Genomic DNA, 20,064 nt, shown 5'->3' with positions numbered 1-20,064 from the left:
TTCTTAATGGACTTATTATTCATTGAAAAATAAAGAATAGTATCTGCACTTGGTTAACAACGTTATAATAAAATTACACAAGCAGCTCCAAGTTAGAGAATAAAACACATTTAATATACCATCACAATTTATTAATCTGGTTTTTAAATAAGATCTCAGGCTTAAAATTTCAATGCATCTTCATTCACAGTCGCTTTACAGTTTTTCAAAGAGAAAGAAACTTTATGTATACATGCTCTGTATCGAGTAGAGGAAGTAGCAGCAGAAAAATTAAATTAGAAGAGTAAAGTTGAGCGGTGTCACAGGTAGAGAAAATGAAGGAAATTAAGATTAGCATTTGTTAAGAATATCAGTGCAGGGCAAAAAAAACAAAAATCTTTCCAATTGTACCTTCTAGGTCAAATGTGCTCTATATCTTTACAAAGAAACAGTACAGTAGACCCAAAGGGCAAAAAAAAAAAAATGACACTTTAAAAATCTTGCTTCCGCGGCATGTCCAGTAGGGGGCAGTACTACCTCCGCTTGACAGCAGGCCGTGTGCCCTTGCTGCTTCCTCCAGCTTTACTAGAGCCTTTGGAGCCAGAGAAGAGCTTGGTCATGAGCTCCGAGACGTCCGGCAGCTCCGGGTTTGGGTTCAACATGTTCATCGATTGTTCCATTTCCTGCAGGGCAAAGAGTACGTTTATTACAGTTTGTTTAATATACTTCTAATCAATTGTAAGTATGATGTTACTTTGGGCAACATTAGCAAGAACGGAAAGAATGATTATTATTAGTTATGGAGATATAATTAATTGAATGACAAGTATTAATAAGGCTACGGGGCACCAAATGTAGAGACTCACAGCAGTTATAAATGTCTGAAGTTGTGATGTGAAAACAGAAACATCACAAACACAAAAAGGATGGTTAGGATCACAAGATTAAATTGAGAACAACATTTTTCTCCTTGTGTTTATTTGCTCGGAGTAAAAAAATGGTTAAGCGCCAATTAAAAAAGCCAAAATTGTAAACTGAACTGTACAATTTATTCTGTATTTGGTAAACATCTTGTCTTGTCCAATTCCCATGAACTCAATCTTTTTGCCTTGCCTCGTCTTGATGGAAATATGTCTCATTCCACCTTTGCTGAATAATATGATGCAAATCATGGACGAAGATAACACACTTCACCATTACACAAACATGATGACACGTGCATTGCCTGTGTTTACTGTGCAATGTGAAGGAACTTGATAGGACTAAACCAAAAAGAATGGGGCCAGGTTTGCTGCAGGTTTGAAATACTAAAGAGTCGTCACCTTTCTCATTTCTGGATCGTTGGTGTTGACAACTTTGGGCAGAAGGACGATAATCAGCAGAGGTAGGATCATCATCATCACCTGTAAGAATGACAAACGCATTTGAAAAATTTGCCGTCACAAAAGAGTCGTTACAAATGACCTGCTTTAAGAAGTATGATATGGAGTTTGATATATTTTCAACCCAGAACCTAATAAGGGTACCAGCGTTATAAGCACCTACCACCTTGATTCCAATTCAATAAGGATGTATAGAAATGTTTTAGTTTGATTCACCAAAACTAAAAAAAACCACCAAATACTAGTGCTTTTGATGGAGTTTTAAATGCAAGCGTCAGATTGTAGAAGGTATTCAAATTAAAAGGTACAATCAAAACACCTTCCTATATTTGTCTGTTTTATGTACTTTATTTTCTGTGTTTTTTAGGATAGTATAGATAAGTCTAGTGAATGCATTTCTCACCATTGGGTTCATGAGGAAGTCGGTCCAGCCCCAGGTCTCCCTCTTCATGAAGTAGCTGTGTGGCCCAGACGCTCGGACCTGGAGAGGGTACGGCTGCCGGATGACTTCAGAGGTCTTGATGTAGTTCACCAGACGAGCCCTGGGGAAAAGTACAGCATCAACAGGCCTACTTAGCTCTGGTTAATTATATACAGTATGGCGGTCAAATAAATGAAGGGAGTGTTACCTCATTTTGCCTTTGGATGTGATGTCCACACGCACTGGTTCAAACCTGAAGGATGGGGAAATGATCTCCACAACGTAAGAGCCCGGGGGGATGTCATTGACTGCAAAGCTTCCATCCGTTCTGGAATAAAGAAGAGGAAAAATAGTTATTGAAGAGCAATTTCTCCGACAAATATTGAAAAAGCAATTTATAGATTTGCTTTAACACATTTAACTAAAGCAGAAGCAACAGTATTCAACAGTATTTGTATTAACTACAACACGGAAATGACTTCAGAACACATTTGTTGGGGGTTATTGCAGCGGGATAAAGGCATAAGAATTAGATATGATTGTGTAAGGCACCTAAATGTCCACATATATCCAATTACAACATAGGTAGACAAAGGACAAAGCTTAATTAAAATTGAACATAAACATAGTAATAACCCCTGTGTTACTAGCTAATCTGAATATTACAGGATGGGTATTATAAGATTCAGTTGTGGTTTGACTTGAGGGAAAAGAAACAACACAGTCTTATCCCTGAAGGACTGTGTTATGGAAACATCACTACAACACAAGATTAGATACCGCTGGGCTCGATCAGTAGCTAAATGTATCTCATATACGCAGCTTCAGCATAAAACACTGTTAATTGTCTTGTTAATCTGTAAATCAGCCTGGACAGTGCTGATCTACCATCTGTTTAGAGCAGCTGCTCTCTGGAGGAGCAAGAAGAGGCTACTGTACCAGGCTATAAGCTAATGCTAACCGGCTAACATAGCTAACAAGTGACCACAAACACCTACACACCTCATAAATCCGACATATTCTTCCCCTTCCACCAGCACCCGAGCGGAGGACACCCAGTCCTGTGCTTTCATCCCGGGTACGACAGCTCTTCCCTCGATTTTGAAGCGATCGCCGCTGGACTGCGCTCCACCTGCGCTAGGCCCCGCGTCCATGTCTGTGAAACACCACGCGACGACAAGCGCAGCCTGCACCAGGAGCCACAGCAGCGGGATTCTCTCCATAAACTGCATGCTGGCGGCCAAGTCAGAGGTACAAACTGCTCCAAACGGACCTGAGGCAGGATGGATGCGGGATGAGAGCGAGGACGAGGCGGAAGACTGCGCGCATCAGCTGGTTCTGCGGACAGCAACGTCACAAGGGGAAAAAACTACATTTAAAGATGACAGTGACAACTACCGGTAGAAGCTGCGCGCGGAGGCCATGGATCTGTTCCGGAGGCACCGCGAGGACCGCGAGGGACGAGAATACAGTCTGAAGAATAACGCAGAGTCTTAGCAGTTGGTTGCCAGCGTCATTAAAATACAACTACTTTTAATGTAAAGTGCATTTACCGCCACCTACTTGCGAGTGGACATGTCCTGTACAGTTGCCATGACGACAATGTCCCAAAGCGCCAACATTCCGCCACTCAGAGATCGGAAAAATCGCAACTTTGACAAGAAATCCCACAAAAACGACAAGACCGAGGAAAACTGAAAGCAAAGCCTCTTCCTTTCTCTTTTCTCTTTCTCGCTCCTTTTTTAAAAAACTATATTGCGTAAAGCACATACTTTGAAGACGTGCAACTACAGAAGACGTGCAACTACAGAAGACGTGCAACTACAGAAGACGTGCAACTACAGAAGACGTGCAACTACAGAAGACACGTGCAACTACAGAAGACGTGTGCAACTACAGAAGATGTGTAACTACAGAAGACGTGCAACTACAGAAGACACGTGCAACTACAGAAGACGTGTGCAACTACAGAAGACGTGTAACTACAGAAGACACGTGCAACTACAGAAGACGTGTGCAACTACAGAAGACGTGTGCAACTACAGAAGACGTGTGCAACTACAGAAGACGTGTGCAACTACAGAAGACGTGTAACTACAGAAGACGTGTGCAACTACAGAAGACACGTGCAACTACAGAAGACGTGTGCAACTACAGAAGACGTGTGCAACTACAGAAGACGTGTGCAACTACAGAAGACGTGTGCAACTACAGAAGACGTGTGCAACTACAGAAGACGTGTAACTACAGAAGACACGTGCAATTACAGAAGACTTGCAACTACAGAAGACACGTGCAACTACAGAAGACACGTGCAACTACAGAAGACGTGTAACTACAGAAGACGTGCAACTACAGAAGACGTGCAACTACAGAAGACACGTGCAACTACAGAAGACACGTGCAACTACAGAAGACGTGCAACTACAGAAGACGTGCAACTACAGAAGACGTGCAACTACAGAAGACACGTGCAACTACAGAAGACGTGCAACTACAGAAGACGTGTAACTACAGAAGACACGTGCAACTACAGAAGACACGTGCAACTACAGAAGACGTGCAACTACAGAAGACGTGCAACTACAGAAGACGTGCAACTACAGAAGACGTGCAACTACAGAAGACGTGCAACTACAGAAGACGTGCAACTACAGAAGACGTGCAACTACAGAAGACGTACAACTACAGAAGACGTGCAACTACAGAAGACGTACAACTACAGAAGACGTGCAACTACAGTAGGTGGCGGTAATGTAACACTTGGACACAACCGCCATAAAACACCAAAGAAGTAGTGGTAAATGCAGCTTTTCAGTTGGCTGTCAACCGCCATTAAAAGCAACAACAGCGAGAATCAGAGAAACAATATCTACAAAATGAAGACTGAATGACGAAAACACTGCATACGCTACAAGCACTAGAACTCTAAAGTACGAAAAAAATATCTACAAAACTACAAACTTGGAAACTTACAATTACTAGAGTGCTAAAAGTACAAAAATGTACCACAATGTAGTACTGAAACATTTTACTACAACATAAAACTGAAAAACTTCTTTGGTGTTTTATGGCGGTTGGTATCCATTTGTTACATTACGACCACCTATAGTTGTACATCTTACAATTTATTCTTCAGACTTCATTCTTCAGACTTCACTCTTTAGTAGGAATAGACTGCAAGAATTCTAGTTATCCTAGTGATATCTAGAATTCTACGATGATGTCACAAATCACCAACATTCCACCACTCTAATTGGTAATCATTCATTTTCTACCGCTTGTTCTCGTTAGGGGTCGCGGGTGACTGGAGCCTATCCCAGTGACTTTGGGCCTTAGGCGGGGTACACCCTGGACAGGGGCCAGCTCGTCACAGGGTTAACACAGAGACAAACATCCACTCTCACATGGATTCACGAGGGGAAATTTAGAGCTGTCAATTTAGCCCAACACATGCATGTGTTTGAACAGTGGGAGGAACCCGGAGATAACCCACGGTACACTCATAACTCTTTATCTGCACCATTTTATTATGTTGAGAATACCCATACTAGACTTGTTCAGACAGATATTGTTTGATCACAATGTGCATATTGTTGCCCTGCTCCTGATTCTTTAGTGTGGAACTTGAATTCAGGTTTACTCTGGGCTTTATATACACGGCAGCTATCCGTCATATTGTCCACCCTATTGTTTCCTTTGGCATGCTGAAAGGGACTCGAGAGCATCCCTCCCATGTCAACAATGGAGGAAACTAGTGCATTGTAGAGCTTTGGTTAACCCCCCCCATTTGTTCAATTCTTGTAGTTACAGGTGGACGGGCCTGAATTCAAATAGTGTGGAGCTTGAAGGTGAGAAAACATAACATGGGTAGCTTTTTTTTTTAAAGGTCAAATCAATTACATGTGTGTAACCTTCTCTATTCATGTCCATTTGCTGTGCTGTACATAATTATCTTTGGCCTATACAAGTGATGCAGCCTTGTGTTTTTGTTCTACTGCAGTGTGTGTTGGATAATTTACAGTAAATTGGTCTCTAAATTGGACAACTTAAATGTTTTGAAATTAAATTTATTTAAAAGATTAAAAGAATCACTTGTTTTTACATGTCATATATACAGTCAATTGTCATATGCACAGGCAAAATAAAAAAACTCTAATAACTTAAAGACTGTTCCAAGTTCTTGATTGAAAACATTTGAGCACTAGTTACATCCACAATTGGTCTTTCTATGGCAAGAGTGGTGTGATGAGATAATGGCACTTCATAGAGCGATACACTCAGTCTCACAGAGGTCCACTGCGTGCTCCGTCACAAGACGGTCCACTTCAATGTGAAGCAGGTTCACTTTTTGCTTTGTTTTAAGCAGCTCACGGCCCTGTGTCAAGTGTCTCCAACTCCCACTAAAGAGAGGTCAGAATTGTCAGGTTTAGAGTTGAAAGTCGAAATGATCCAGTCCATTCGTCTGCCGTAGTTATCAGCCCCAACACAGCTGTGATCTGGCAGTAGTGGTCACATCCTTAGAAGTTCGACCCGAAGCCTGTCAGGGCAGCTGAGAGAGATAAGCCTCGACTGCCTGCAAAGATAAAAGGGACTTAGAAAGGCACGAGTGAAAGTCTGAAAATGTATAATTGTAAAAGTCCAAATGGACTAACAATGAGCCCATAGCAAGAACATGACACAAATGTGTAATGAAATAAATGTCTTGTTAAATAATATTGTATATGGGGTTAAGGCCAATAATTCTCCTCCTGATGTTTTTGTGAGGACCTTTCCCCATTAAAAAGACAACATTTTGATCTGAATTACTTAAACAATTGTGGACTTAAAATGCATTAAACTACCACAGTGCACTCTTAGACTATTATTTAGCAGATTTTATTACTGGATTCTCCTCTTAAGGGTGAGTACAAGTAATTCTAATTCTGATGTTACCGATTAATGGTGGCATTTAAATTCTTCAGTTTCTTGTTTCTTGAATAAAACTAAGCTTGCATTTTGTTGCCATTTCAGGTGACCTCCGTTTATAAAAATGAAGCACGATTAAGTTCTTCTTCACCTTAGCCAGATCTCCTGTAGACCCTGGGACAGCACATAATCGGGATCCCTCCTTCCACAAGTCTTTTAGCCGCTGCTTCATGACTTCGATATTTCTACAGCAGACATAACATTCATTAGTTTGTCACTACAGAGGTTCTTAGTCTGCTCTTCGACATATGTGTTTCTTACCTGTCTTCTGTACAACTGTCCTGCAGTCTTTTGTCCTTCGAGAGTTCAGGCCCCCATTTCCTGACGATGGCTTGAACCCAAAGTAAACCCACCAATATGTGCCTGAAACAGAACAGATGTGATTATAAACAAACACCACAGACTTTTGTACATTGTTTTGGAAGTTATTAGGTGAGATAATGTCAGTTGACAAAGAAAAACATCAATTCCCTTTCACTGCCATGTATATATTACACTTACTCTTCATATTTACTGGTGAGAATCAATTTCACTTGGGGCATGAGGTCAACACAGCAGCCAAGTGATAAACATGGTGCTTCATTTTGAAGGCTGACAACAGAAAGAAATACAAGTGTAAGAGATAATTATTGCACAGTCTATGGGGAAGCAGGGAGAATGATAAGATAGCCACTTCATCGGAAATCTTGCAAACAGTACTTATTCTCATATACAGTGAGTATTTGAACACCCTGCGTGTTCCCACTTACGAACTATGGAATGGTCTGACAATTTCATCATAGGGGCATTTCCTTTGTGAGACAGAATCTCACTCCTCCACACAGATCCGTCAGGTTTCAGGATTCCAGAACTTTGATATGCTTCTTATGATTGATCTTTTTCCCAAAGCTTCTTACTAATTGCGCCGTAGCTCTTTCCGGCCTTGTGGAGGTCTACAATTGTGTCTCTGATGTCTTTTGACTGCTCTTTGTCCTTGCCCATGGTAGTAGTCAGAGTCTGACTGATTTGGGGGGTGGACAGGTGTCTTTATGCAGCTAACAAGCTAATTTAGATGAATAAGTGGAGGAGAGGTGGACTTTTTAAAGGCAGACTAACACCTGGCAGACTAACACCAGGTGTTCAAATACTTATTTGCAGTAATAACATACAAATTGATTGTGATTTTTTTCTGTCTTTCACAGACTCGGTCTACGAAGATCATTTCAGACCCATCCATAATTTCTAAGAAGGAGAACTTGCAAAATCGCAGGGTGTTCAAATACTGTAAATCTTAGAAAAGTAGTTACAAGTAATATAAAATAAGTAAATAAGCACATTTTGGTTAGGTCTAAGTTTTAAATTCCTTGTTCCAAATATTAACAGATGAAAAACTCACTTATTTGTTAAGACAGGTAAGCAGTCAAGCAGGACCCCAGAGTCTTGGATTCTGTGAAATACAAACCATACACTTCACAAAAACGATATAAAATATTTGTTAATAGAAATAGAGTGGGCATAATGTACCGGATTAGATAGGCCACCAATTCACTGGCATTTCTTCTCCAAAGGCTAAGTGCTACTTTGAGCCGAAGACTTCTTCCAAATAAGACTTGACTCATTGCTTCATGGTCCTTTGACAGCTTCACAGAAGTGAAAACATTTTGTCAACATTTGAACAACATTTTATTGAATACAGTCAGTGGATCTGATAGCTCACCATTTTTAGTTCAGTTTTTACTTAAAAAACTGAACAGTTAGCAAAAACATTTAAAAAAGGTAAAGGAGAGACACATTGATCGCGCCATTACCAACTGTTACAAGGGAAGAAGATGATTTACAATTACACACTGAGATGTGAAATGGCACGGACCTCATTTAAATCTGTGTACTTGGAGCTGGGACCGGCCATCTTGGACACGTCTGCGGCATTCACAGGAAGGCCGCGGGGGTCATTGTAGTAGTTGCCCCGTGCGTCGTCGGAGCAGGTCAGCTCATTCTCTTTGTTGGCCATGCCGGGGTCACGGGCACAGCCTACATCGGATGCTCTGCGTTGCAGCTTGACGCCCACCACCCCCAATGGACAATTCTTCCTCTTGCGCGGTGGCAACTTTTTCGCTTTGCCTGAACAGGGTAGGCTGTGCACATGGAATCTGTCAAAACAAGGGCGACACAGAAAATCCCCCCATTAATTAACAAGAAGCTCAAATTGACGGAAACAAGTTAACTTAGGAGATAATCAATTTATGATCATACCCAAAACACACTAATGAGGACTCACCCGTTCTTATCTAAATCTTCTTCATGTCTATTATTCACCTAAAACAAAAGGGATAGGGGGTTGAGGGCACTACTGGATACAGCACTGCACGTTCACACCATAGTATACAAGTATTTCCAGTCTGCACACCTGCTTCATGTTCTTCTCAGCAGAAGGGTGGGGGCAGGGTCCCAGAAGGCCATTAGGTTTTTTGCAGTTGATCTTGAAGACGTCTTGATGCCAGACATGCTTACCAGCAGCCATAATATGAGATACTGTAGGGAAAAACAATCATCTTTAATGAACTTCCTGCTTACGGCATGATCGTGCAGGTAAACATGAAAAACTGCAGGTAGACAGGAAAAACTTCAATTCAAAACGTGTTCAGTCGTTCACCAACATTAAAAAAATGTCCTCTTGTGTGAAGCACTTTGAATTTCCTTGTGTAAGAATTGTGCTCTACAAATAAAACTTGACTTGCCTTAATGTAAGGGAAAAAAGCATAAACATTGTTTTCATTATATAATGTTTTCATACTGAAAAAAAAAAAGAGATTGTGTGTGTGTAAAAATGGCCAAAATTGCTAATTTCTTTCATTTATTCTCATTTTCTCGTCATGTTAAAGACACAAACAATTTACAAACGGATTTAGGATAATATACTCAGTATTTGAGTAAACGAGGTCTTTACTACAAAGATTTAAACATTAGATATCCTTCTGTATCATCTATCAAAAGTAAATATTGCAGTTTGGCGAGTGGGAGTGTGTGTATGAGTAAAATGCATTTTTGTCAATGTCCCATATAAATCTATTAATGCAAGTGGATCAAACATAATAAAGAAACGCATATAATTACATAACTTAAACCATTCTAATCTGATATAACCTTAAATATTTGGGAGCAGAAAGGGAGCTTTGCCTGTAGGGTCTCGCCTTAAACAGAAGACTACTTGATAACTATTTACTGTACCACGTAACAAGCCGTATGTTGTAGGGAACAATAAGATATTTTGAATGATGAAAATAAACAAAACACTAAACATACGCTTTACCTTATGGTGAGAGGCGTTGGCTGCTACTGTAACACAAACATTGCCACTGCAGATCCGCCAATCCCACCACAAGTTTTAAGAGGGAATGAAGCTGCATTGTAATATCGTACCGACTGTTTTGCATTTCACAAATTAGCCCTGCAAACCCGCACAACAGAGAGATCGCTGTCCAAGAGCTTAAAGTACATCGCTAACACTAATTAGGGGCGACTATTAGCATGTTAGCTTCGTTAGCTCAAGCATGAAAACCAGGGAAAAGTAGCTGGGCCGCTAGTAGCAGCAGGCTAATCGGAGCTAACTCAAGCTAACCAGTTAGCATGTCGACTCTTTGAACATTTTTGCTGCACCCACAACAACAGACGCACCGTTACGTTGATGTAAACTATTAACACGACTACTAACCGAATCATTTTGTAAAGGAAACTGCAATATCTCTGGACGCAATATTCCAAAAGGTAAAGCAAAAACTTGAAGAACCTGTCCACTTCAACTTCTGTCAATGTCGATTCGCTTTGGAGTTTTTACCATTCAAATGAACACACCACCGGGATTGTGGGATTGAATTTGGCCCAGACGCGGGGAAAGAGCGACGCCTGGAGGACGAGGAGCAGGGCCAAAATCTCCCAAATGTGCCTCCCCGGCAGTGAGATGGCACCATCGTGTGGACACCTGTGGCCATTGCAGGAAATATGGCAAGGCGCATGTTCTTAGAATAGAGTTTAATGACTCTCTGGAAGAATATTTCATGTGAAGTTAGTTTTTTTGGGCATATTGTTGGTCATGGCTGTCTAATAAAACACCTTTCACTGCTTTAAATATCTAGGTTTAATTACATATTAAGCCTGGATAAATTATCAAAAAACCTTTTTATCTTATTGGAGATCTTCTTGCAGCTTCTTTTTTTGCTAAAGCCTTTTGTGACATCACATGTGAAAACAAGTGCTACATTTGCAACATGTTTGTACTAGAACTGGACCAGTGTAACGCAATAGACTTGATTAGGCCTAATGTTTTCCGCTTTGGCTCTGGTTAACTCGGAAAATATGGTCAAAGATTACAGTGCTTTGTGATTTTACTCTTAAGCACAAAACATTATGTAAAGTACACTTTCATGAGCTTATAATGATACTTCATCATTAACTTATTAAAATTTGTATTTTAATTATTACATGTGGGGTTAAAAATGTCGCAGGACCTACAAACAAACAAGAAATCAAGTACTTGCTACGGAGAAAAATCACTATGAAGTGGCTTCTTAGTTCTGCAGTTTTGAACAGGAAATCAATTAACTTCTTTCTATTCTATTAGCTGTTTTAGATCCATATTGTGGTTTACATTTTGAATAACAATCAACGGATCGTATAGTTTAATAACCAAAAAAACATAATACGACTTCTTTAAAGAGTGCTTATCTGCCATTATTACTTATTGGGGTAATTAGGCCCGAGCGCCACAAGCTGGCGAGAGGCCTATTAGTCTCGTAAGGCCGTGCGAAGCACGGCTGCGAAAGTGTGCACGTAGTGCGCACGAAATCGAGCGCGAAGCGCTCGCCCACTTCCAAACACTCACTGACGCACTCCTCCACTCATGCACGCCCCGTGCATACTAATTAGTTGTAGGAAAATGGAACATTACCGTTGTAAACGGGCGAAGCCCGTGCAAAAGTTCGCACTAAACGAGCACTTTACATTCGCGGTCGTCATCCCCATATAAAGCACTCATTTGCGCTAAGTAGCTCACGAATACGTTCCCCATCTCTTGCATGTTCCGTGCATATAAGCATGTAATGCAAAAATTGAACATTATTACTGTATAGAGGGCCAAAAACACAAAGTGGGCGGAGCCCACTCAAAATTATCGAAAGTACCCGTCAGTGACCAGGGACCCACACCATGAGGCGAAAATGTATAGTTTATGATATTTGAAAAATGGGAAACATTGTTTTCGCATCGGAATATTATTCTTTCTTCTTTCTTTCTTTCTTCTCGGGACCAACCCCCCTATTTTTCACCCAGTGAACATTGACGAAAAGTCACAAAAATTTGCACACCTCTAAAAATCGTGCCTCTCTACATTCTGGCTATTTCCCTTTTCTAAAATAAAAAGAATTGGCGCGTCAGCACCCCCAAATGTACCAAAAATGCATTGAGAGATGGGAAATGACCCCAAAAAAATCTGATCGTAGAATCATGAAATTTGGCACAGAAGTAGATGGTGACAAGAGAAGTAAAAAATATTATTACGGCAACGCCGTCCGCCCAACCAAATGTCGGCCATATTGCTTCAAAAATGGCTAAACATGACTTCGGAGTTTTTCCAAACGTCGTACTTTTACGAACTCCTCCCAGGGCGTTGGCCCTAAAAAGCTGAAATTTGGTGAAAATGCTACTGAGGAGTGGGACATCAAAAGTTATCCAAATTACATTGATACCTGTCACGGTCTCTGAGCGGCGAAGCCGCAAACTGTAGCAAGAATTTCAGAAATCTCCCAAATTTTACATTTCTGCCGTTTGCGCAGATAAAGTCTGAATTGCGTCAAATTAGAATCAGTTGTTAAACTCTTTGCCCTAAACCTACTTGAAGTGAAATAAATTAATTTGGAGCCACAGCGCCCCCTACAGATTTTATATGGAGGTTAAATGTTTAGTTTTGCGAAATTATATGAAATTTGACACACAACTCAATTTTAGAATCCCCATCAAAAAAGTCAATGAGACCCATGTCATAATTGTTATGGCGTTGCCGTAACGATGACCGAAACCTTCCATGTTATTCCAATGGGGAAATCGCCAGAACATGTTTACACTTTAGACTTTCACAAACTCCTCTTAGGGCGTTAGACATATTAACCTGAAATTTGGTGGGACTCATCTTCAGGGGTGGACCATCAAAAGTTATCCACATTTTCATTCAAAGAGTCACGGTGTCTGTGCGGCAAAGCCGCACATTTTGCCAAGAATTCAAAATAAAATTGCTTTTTGATGGTAAAACAAAGGGGAGAAGATGTGACAGCATCACAGATTCAGCAGTAGGCGTAATAAAAGGACAATTGGGGCGCGTTAGCGCCCCCTCCTCTTGCGGCGTAGCGAGGGCCGATCATTGCCGCTTGCGGCTATATTTCATACATATTTTGCAAAGAGCATCCTTTAAAACAAGCTTGTCATTTTCATTACCCAAAACATAGCTCACTTTTTCCTCTGGATTGGGTTTTATAACTTTGACATTTTATGATGTCAAAGCACCTTGAAAATGTTTACTTATGTTACAGATGAAATGATTTTTCCCATGCTGCAAATGGGTCCGTCGGGTTGATTCCCGGGGCATTTGACCCATTTATGTCTGCATAGTTTATTGAGATGCCTGAATAATCAGTATTGTGCTGTTATGAGTCTTTAGCCGGTTTAACTCCTCTCTCACATCAATGACTCTGAAATGAAATCAAAGCATAGATCAAATATGCACTTTTAAAACTTAAAACACAGCACTTTATGCATAACAGAACAAGTATATTGTGAGAATAACACATACTTTGAAGAGGTACAACTACAGTCAGTGGTGGTAAATGCACCTTTTCAGTCAGCTGCCAACTGCCATTAAAAGTAACACAACAACCACAGTAATAAGACCAGTATTTAGTGCTGCCCGGTGGTCGAGTGGCACAGCACACGTATGCCAGGCAAGTGCAGCCAGCCGCAGTGTCGTGATCGCTGACAGTTTGCTGCATGTCCTCCCTTCTCTCTCCTCCCCATTTCACACAATGCTTTCCCGTCTAAAAAGGCCCACGGGCAAAAAGAAATCTTTGAATGAAAGAAAAAGAATGAACGGATCAGTTTAATTGTAGTGCTTCTGGGATCTGACTCACTTTTCAAACGTTTTCTCAGACAACCACAGAAACTCACGTCTGGTTTCTGCTTTCATCAGCCAATTAGTTCTAAGCGAAACATATTTGTTTTACGTGTATCTGTGTGTAACTGTTAGAAAGTATCTGTGTGTAACTGTTAGAAAATAAAATAACTAATATTAATGTTACTTTTATTTTAATTTTTAGTTTAATCAAAATTTCACAACTATACAAAATGCCTGCAAACTTATTCGCAGAGGTTTTATCAATATTGTGGAATTTTACCCTCAGTCTTTTATGTAGTCACCGCACATCAAATTAAAGAGTCCCAGACAGTAATGCACACAAAGAAAGGAACATTGAAAACAGAATTCTGTCAATACTGTATAGTTTGGCTGATGCATGTTTGTGTACGAAACACTCACACGCTTGATTAGAGGCACAAAACAACTACATTTATAGAAGTTTAATGCAGTTTTAACCCTGTTGCAACAGCGTTCCCTCATCATTAGTTTACTCAAAGTTGTATTTTGATTGATTTATGCTTGTTTGAGTAACCCTATGTTGTTAAGAAAATGTCTGTGATTAATTGCAAAAAGTAAAAACTAAATAAATAAATAAATAAACTTCATGTAATAAATATCTAGGTTAAAAACAGCCACAGCCATTTCCAAGCATAAAAACAAGTAACAAAACAATGAAATGTCACTGTGTCAATGGACCTGTTAAAGTTATTAAGTTGTTTTGGATCAATATTGTGGTTTACAATGAAACACGTGTTATAGTTCAATTAGTGTCAACATCAAATTATGAAATGGAAAAAATACCCCTCCAGCAGAGATAGTTCTTTATCCTTTAGTGCTGCTGGGGCTGGAGGTGGTGCACAGCCCGGTCCAGCCGACACTCCGTGGTCTGTACATATTTATAGGATCTTCCAACAGAACACTGGTGTAATTGAATTGAATGTCTCACACACATCCACTGTTTGTGTCACTGTGGGAAAGTTTTCATTTGTCTAATAAATAAACTTGATTATGAGACATAAAGGGACCATGGGACTCAGACTGTTTGTTTTTGATGTTATCTCCAAAGCAACAATTTGTGATTTGTATTCAGAGAAGGAGAGTTTACAGTGTTAAGAATGTAAATAGAAATTCCAAGTAGTATACATTTACCATATGCATTTACCATATGCATTTATCATATGCATTTATCATAATTTATTGAACAAAAATCATCAAACTTGATTTAAAAAACAACAATTGCCTATCTAAAACTATTTGAAATATCAGTACTGTTACATTCAAAGATGCTAAAGATTAATCCAACCTCTGGTGGATGGTACGCCATGTGCTTGTCTCCATGGTGATTGCCTGGAATCTTCCTAAATATGGCATTACACTTTAAATAAATCTATAACATAAATCTCCCATGTCTAGGTGAGATTCCGGGAACTCTGCTTTCCCTCATCGACCCAAGACACGACAAGGTAAAAACAGTTAAGTATCAGTTAAGTATCAGTTTGTGAAAAAAATTAGAAAAAGAAAAGTTGAAAGTATTGCAGAGTATTTGTCCATGTGATCTATAGGTGACGTTTCATAAAAAATGCAAGAACAATTTACACACAACTGTCATTTTAACAGTTTAAACAATCAGTTAGATAAATGAAGGTGTCATCATGTATTATTTTTTTAATCAAATCATAATGTATATGGATACTGGCTGTTTACAGTATGGTTGCTAGGTAACAGTTGTGAAATTACCTCTACTGCTGCTCTTGTTCAACCTGGAAGTAACATTGTAAACGTCACCAAAATTGTCAAACCGGTGAAAGTTTTAGTCAAATCTTAATTGCAATCATGTTCAGTACATTTTAATGAAATGTAAAATAAAACCTGTCATAAGCACTTTCATTATCTCCATGACGAAAAGCCTGTGACCCCCAACTGGCCAAGTAAGGTCAGATCTGTGGAGAGATGACACCACTTACAAAAAGAATGGACAGTTTTCCAGGTATTTTTCAAGCAATAAAAAATATAAAACATGCAAGATAGACACGTTTATTAATGCCATGCTGTGGGACATCCCGGGCAAAGCAATGGAAGACAAGCAGGAAAGTTACATAGTACACATTTAAACCCAGAAAGACACAGCATTGTTATTCAATGGTCTATAAGTTGTATGAGTCCCTTCAAAGGTAATTGCTGTACAAAACTGATTTGTCAAAATAAAGTACAAACCAGAAGTAAACAAATCAATCTAATTTACCCCATGTGTCCACTAGAGAGCAGTGTTCCTCTGTTGTAGCGTCACATGTCAGATACAGAACCTGCACAGCTCTAAGCTTCTCTTAACACTTTGGCAACTGTCATTTTGCAATAATTCACATGACCACCTGCTTCCCCCATGACGGTTTTATTGCTTTATCTGGAATGTTCCACAGTATGGCTTTCAACGTATTTTTCTCGAATTGAATGACTCACAGGGCTTTTTATTGCTGAAGAAAATACCTTGAGGCTTGAATACCAAACTGTGCACCAAAAGGCAGCGCAATAACATCTCCATGAACAAGAACAGACAGTGACACTCTTATTGCTGTAATGTAGAAAATTGGTACAAGGGCCCACCACCCGCAAGTAGCAGTATAGTCATCCATTTCAGGGACCAGTTGAACGGAGCAGAAAGAGTAACAAAAAAATAAAATTAAAAAAATAAGCCTTTTACTCATGTTTGCATACGTAAAACACCAGGACATAGCAATAGACTATAAAACAAAAGCTAAATACATTTTAATAGATATATTATATTGTGCCTCTATATTTTCCATCAACAAAATAAAATAACTCAAACTCAATTCAAAATTCATCGTCATGGGTGTTTTGTCTGTCTTTGTGTTACATACCAACATTGACAGAGTACTGCAGTAATGTGAGGCAGATGTGCTCGGCTCCAAACAGTAGCACTCAAACTCCAAAACTGCTTTTAATAGAAAACATATTCACAACCATCAATTCAATATTTATTACAAATTAGCATTTGCGCTCAATCTGGAAATTACTCTTGTGCTTATATTTGAACTTAAAGTGTCTGGAACTGATTTGAGCGTTGTGTAATAGAGATGTCTTCTGTTCATCGTATCATGACCATAACTCATAACTCAGTGGGTCTCTGATTGTTCTTCTGTGTTTGTGTCGTCTCTGATTGTTCTTCTCCTTCTGTGTTTGTGTCGTCTCTGATTGTTCTTCTGTGTTTGTGTCGTCTCTGATTGTTCTTCTGTGTTTGTGTCGTCTCTGATTGTTCTCCTCCTTCTGTGTTTGTGTCGTCTCTGATTGTTCTCCTCCTTCTGTGTTTGTGTCGTCTCTGATCTGTCTCTCTTTGAGTCCAGGTAAAGACTGGCTTTGTGCTTTGTATCTGAGTTTTTCAATTTCAAAAACACATTTCAAAAGACTCCCTTTGAAGCTTTTGTTAACTATTTAATTAACCTTTAAACACTTCATAATAGAAAGTCAGTTGTTATAAAGCTTTTCTACCCTTTACAGTTCTATTGAATTGTAAGCTTCTTGGGCTCAGATGTATTATTTTGCAAAGTAAAACAGATGATGACAGATTGCCATCATCATATGTAACTAATGAGAAGAAATGGAAGAACTTAATAAACACACTCCTTCTATTGTGACATTTAGACATCCAGGTTGTATTGTATTTATTTTCCAGATTTTGTATGTGTCATATGGGCATCTTATAGGCTAAGACACGGCAGGCGAATCAGTAAAAATAGCCAAAATGTCATATATTTGGGACATATAAATCAGAAAAATGCACAGAGCCAGGGTTAAATGTGTAATTCATATTTGTTGAATCTAATTTAGTAATTCAGTAAAGGATTTTACTGAAAATTTGTGTAAATTTTCTTTTGTTAAAACTTTGATAAAGCAGACTTAGAATTAAATATTGACATATCCTTCTTCACGGTCAGTCAAAATCTTGTTAATATTATTAAGTTGGGTGTGTGTAGGTGCTACTTTAAGGGCTGATCTTTATGTTCATATGGATTTCGAGCCATTGTATCTATCCCATAAACCAGGGGTGGGCAATTATTTTCCTCCGAGGGCCATATTCGAATCCAGGCAAGTAGCAGAGGGGCCGGCCCGCGATCATTGGTGTGAAAAAAAAAATCCCAAAAATTAAATATCAGATATAGCCTATTTAATCTATTTAATTCATTTCACGTCATATTTATTAAGGATACAAGTGCAGACAGATGCCTAAGGGCAAAAAAGGAAAAAAAAAAATATATATATATATATATATTTTTTTTTTATATTACTTGGACAAGCTTGGCGGGCCGGATTTAAAGGCCCTGCGGGCTGGATGTGGCCCGCGGGCCGTAGTTTGCCCACCCCTGCCATAAACTGTAAATCTACTGTAAGGATGCAAGTGGACTAAAGGAAAAAAAAAACATCTTTATTTGGAGCTTGGACAATATTGTTGTTTCCAGGAGAAAGCTTATGTTGAGAGAGCAAACAGACCAATGTTTTGCTGTTCCGTAATTATCATATTAATGTTGCCAACTGATTAAAAACTCAATAATAATGGATTACTTTAGGCTAAAGATAAACGACTATTGAATTACAGTTAAATGTTGGTTTTCAGATGACATAAAGTCAATGGATCTGCAATAGTTTAAGGGAAAGGGAAGCATCAGGTAAAATAACAACCGCTAAAGTTTAATGGCCGAGTAATATAAAGGGTTCAGCTTTTCTTCAGATCATTTCTTCTCTGAAAGTGTTAAGATATGATAACGTATAGGGTTTCTTCTCGCCTGCTGGTCTCTGTAGCTCCATCAGCAGAGTCTGCCCCCACCACAGGTATGCATGCGTCACTGTGGGCTTTCCCCACAGTTTCACCTGAGCTTTTAGCCCACGCTGACAGTGACGTGAGGAGCAGGTGATTATCTGCTTCTCCATGGAGTCATTAGTCACAGGATTTTAACATTTACACAAACACATAAAACAGAATATTTTTGTATGTTTCTGTCCATATCAGATGTATTTAAAATGTGAAATGCACATAGATTTTCTGGTTGAGGGTCTGCCATCTGCTTGTTTCCATGCACATGTCAGTGCCTTGCCAGGATTGTTGCAAAGTATACTAATAATTAATAGTAATATCTCAGTCATTCATGATCAAAACTCCCTGCTTTTCGCCATAGAGGTAGATATGTTTCATGCCATACTCTGACAATTTCCAGGCAAAGCTGTAACTTCTCCACGGAGGTAGAAGTCCTTCTGAAAATGTGGAGTTATTTTGTTTGTTTTCACTTTTCTTTATTTTCTGGCAGTATGTGGATTACAGTAAATCAGTCAAAACCCACGCTGAAACTACCTGGAAGACTTTGACACTGTTGTATGTTATTTATGTGTGCAGTGGAGGAAGGAGGGCGTCGTGTCAGCAGCTGATCACTCATGTCTGCGCTGAGGGGAAAGTGAGTTACACAGGAAAAACACGCGGGCGCCGTGATCTGCTCTGATCTGCTTTCCTGAGGGGGAAGCGTCTGGGGAGGGCGCACCTCTGTGTAGCACTGACTTATAACCTTCCTGTCTGATGTGGAACTTGGTGATAACACGCCCGTCCTGCTCTGCACTTACACTTGAGTCCGTCTGTCTGAGGAACAGAGAAGTTAACGGCTAGACATGAGATGGAAACATGCAGTTCTGTAACATGGTCAATCTGTGATATTAATTCAGGCTTTTAAGATAAGATAAGATAAGATATTCCTTTATTGTCCTACATGGGGAAATTTCATTGGTGCAACGCAGGTAGATGCAGAGGTAGATACAGAAGAACAGATCACTTATAGGAAGTCTGAAAAACACTTTCAGTAGAAGATCTCCTATAAATAAATAAAAACTCCCATAGACAAATAAATAAATAAATACATAAATACCATTGCATGTGATCACGACAGTAATTGCACATGAATATGTGTCACGACAGCACATAGATTGCACATGAATTTCACAGTAATTGCACATGAATTGCACATGAATTTCAACAGTAATTGCACATATGACAGAATTGCACATCAGTATTAGGTTAGGTCAGTATTGCGAGTGTTCAGTACTAACAGTGTTTGTTATAAAGTCTGACAGCAGCAGGAAGGAAAGACCTACGGAACCTTTCC

At 39.5% G+C, this 20,064-nt stretch overlaps 2 protein-coding genes across 3 annotated transcripts; both read right to left on the bottom strand.

The window, feature by feature from the left end:
- Window positions 1–109: 109 nt before the first annotated feature.
- Window positions 110–3,142, bottom strand: emc7b (ER membrane protein complex subunit 7b). Its single transcript, XM_072445734.1, has 5 exons — window positions 2,785–3,142; window positions 1,991–2,110; window positions 1,765–1,903; window positions 1,302–1,382; window positions 110–662 (listed from the first exon to the last, which is right to left on the bottom strand). Exons 1-5 carry the CDS (start codon window positions 3,012–3,014, stop codon window positions 513–515), a joined length of 720 nt encoding a protein of 239 aa, XP_072301835.1. The 5' UTR covers window positions 3,015–3,142; the 3' UTR covers window positions 110–512.
- Window positions 3,143–5,837: 2,695 nt separating this feature from the next.
- Window positions 5,838–10,612, bottom strand: katnbl1 (katanin p80 subunit B-like 1). Of its 2 annotated transcripts, none has more exons than XM_072445714.1 (10): window positions 10,442–10,612; window positions 9,137–9,261; window positions 9,008–9,045; window positions 8,600–8,879; window positions 8,254–8,369; window positions 8,126–8,176; window positions 7,252–7,341; window positions 7,012–7,113; window positions 6,842–6,935; window positions 5,838–6,358 (listed from the first exon to the last, which is right to left on the bottom strand). In XM_072445714.1, exons 2-10 carry the CDS (start codon window positions 9,248–9,250, stop codon window positions 6,326–6,328), a joined length of 918 nt encoding a protein of 305 aa, XP_072301815.1. In that variant the 5' UTR covers window positions 9,251–9,261; window positions 10,442–10,612; the 3' UTR covers window positions 5,838–6,325. The 2 variants fall into 2 exon arrangements, with proteins under 2 accessions (XP_072301815.1, XP_072301822.1); XM_072445721.1 differs by having other exon boundaries at window positions 10,565–10,584.
- Between the last annotated feature and the right edge of the window lie 9,452 nt (window positions 10,613–20,064).

This window comes from Eucyclogobius newberryi, unplaced genomic scaffold (genome assembly GCF_026437365.1).
Source record: "Eucyclogobius newberryi isolate DKJ021-1_F unplaced genomic scaffold, fEucNew1.0.hap1 SCAF_1, whole genome shotgun sequence".
In the NCBI taxonomy this organism is placed as follows: Eukaryota; Metazoa; Chordata; class Actinopteri; order Gobiiformes; family Gobiidae; genus Eucyclogobius; species Eucyclogobius newberryi.
Note: the sequence above shows the minus strand (reverse complement) of the source record. Positions and strands in the feature narration are given on the sequence as shown.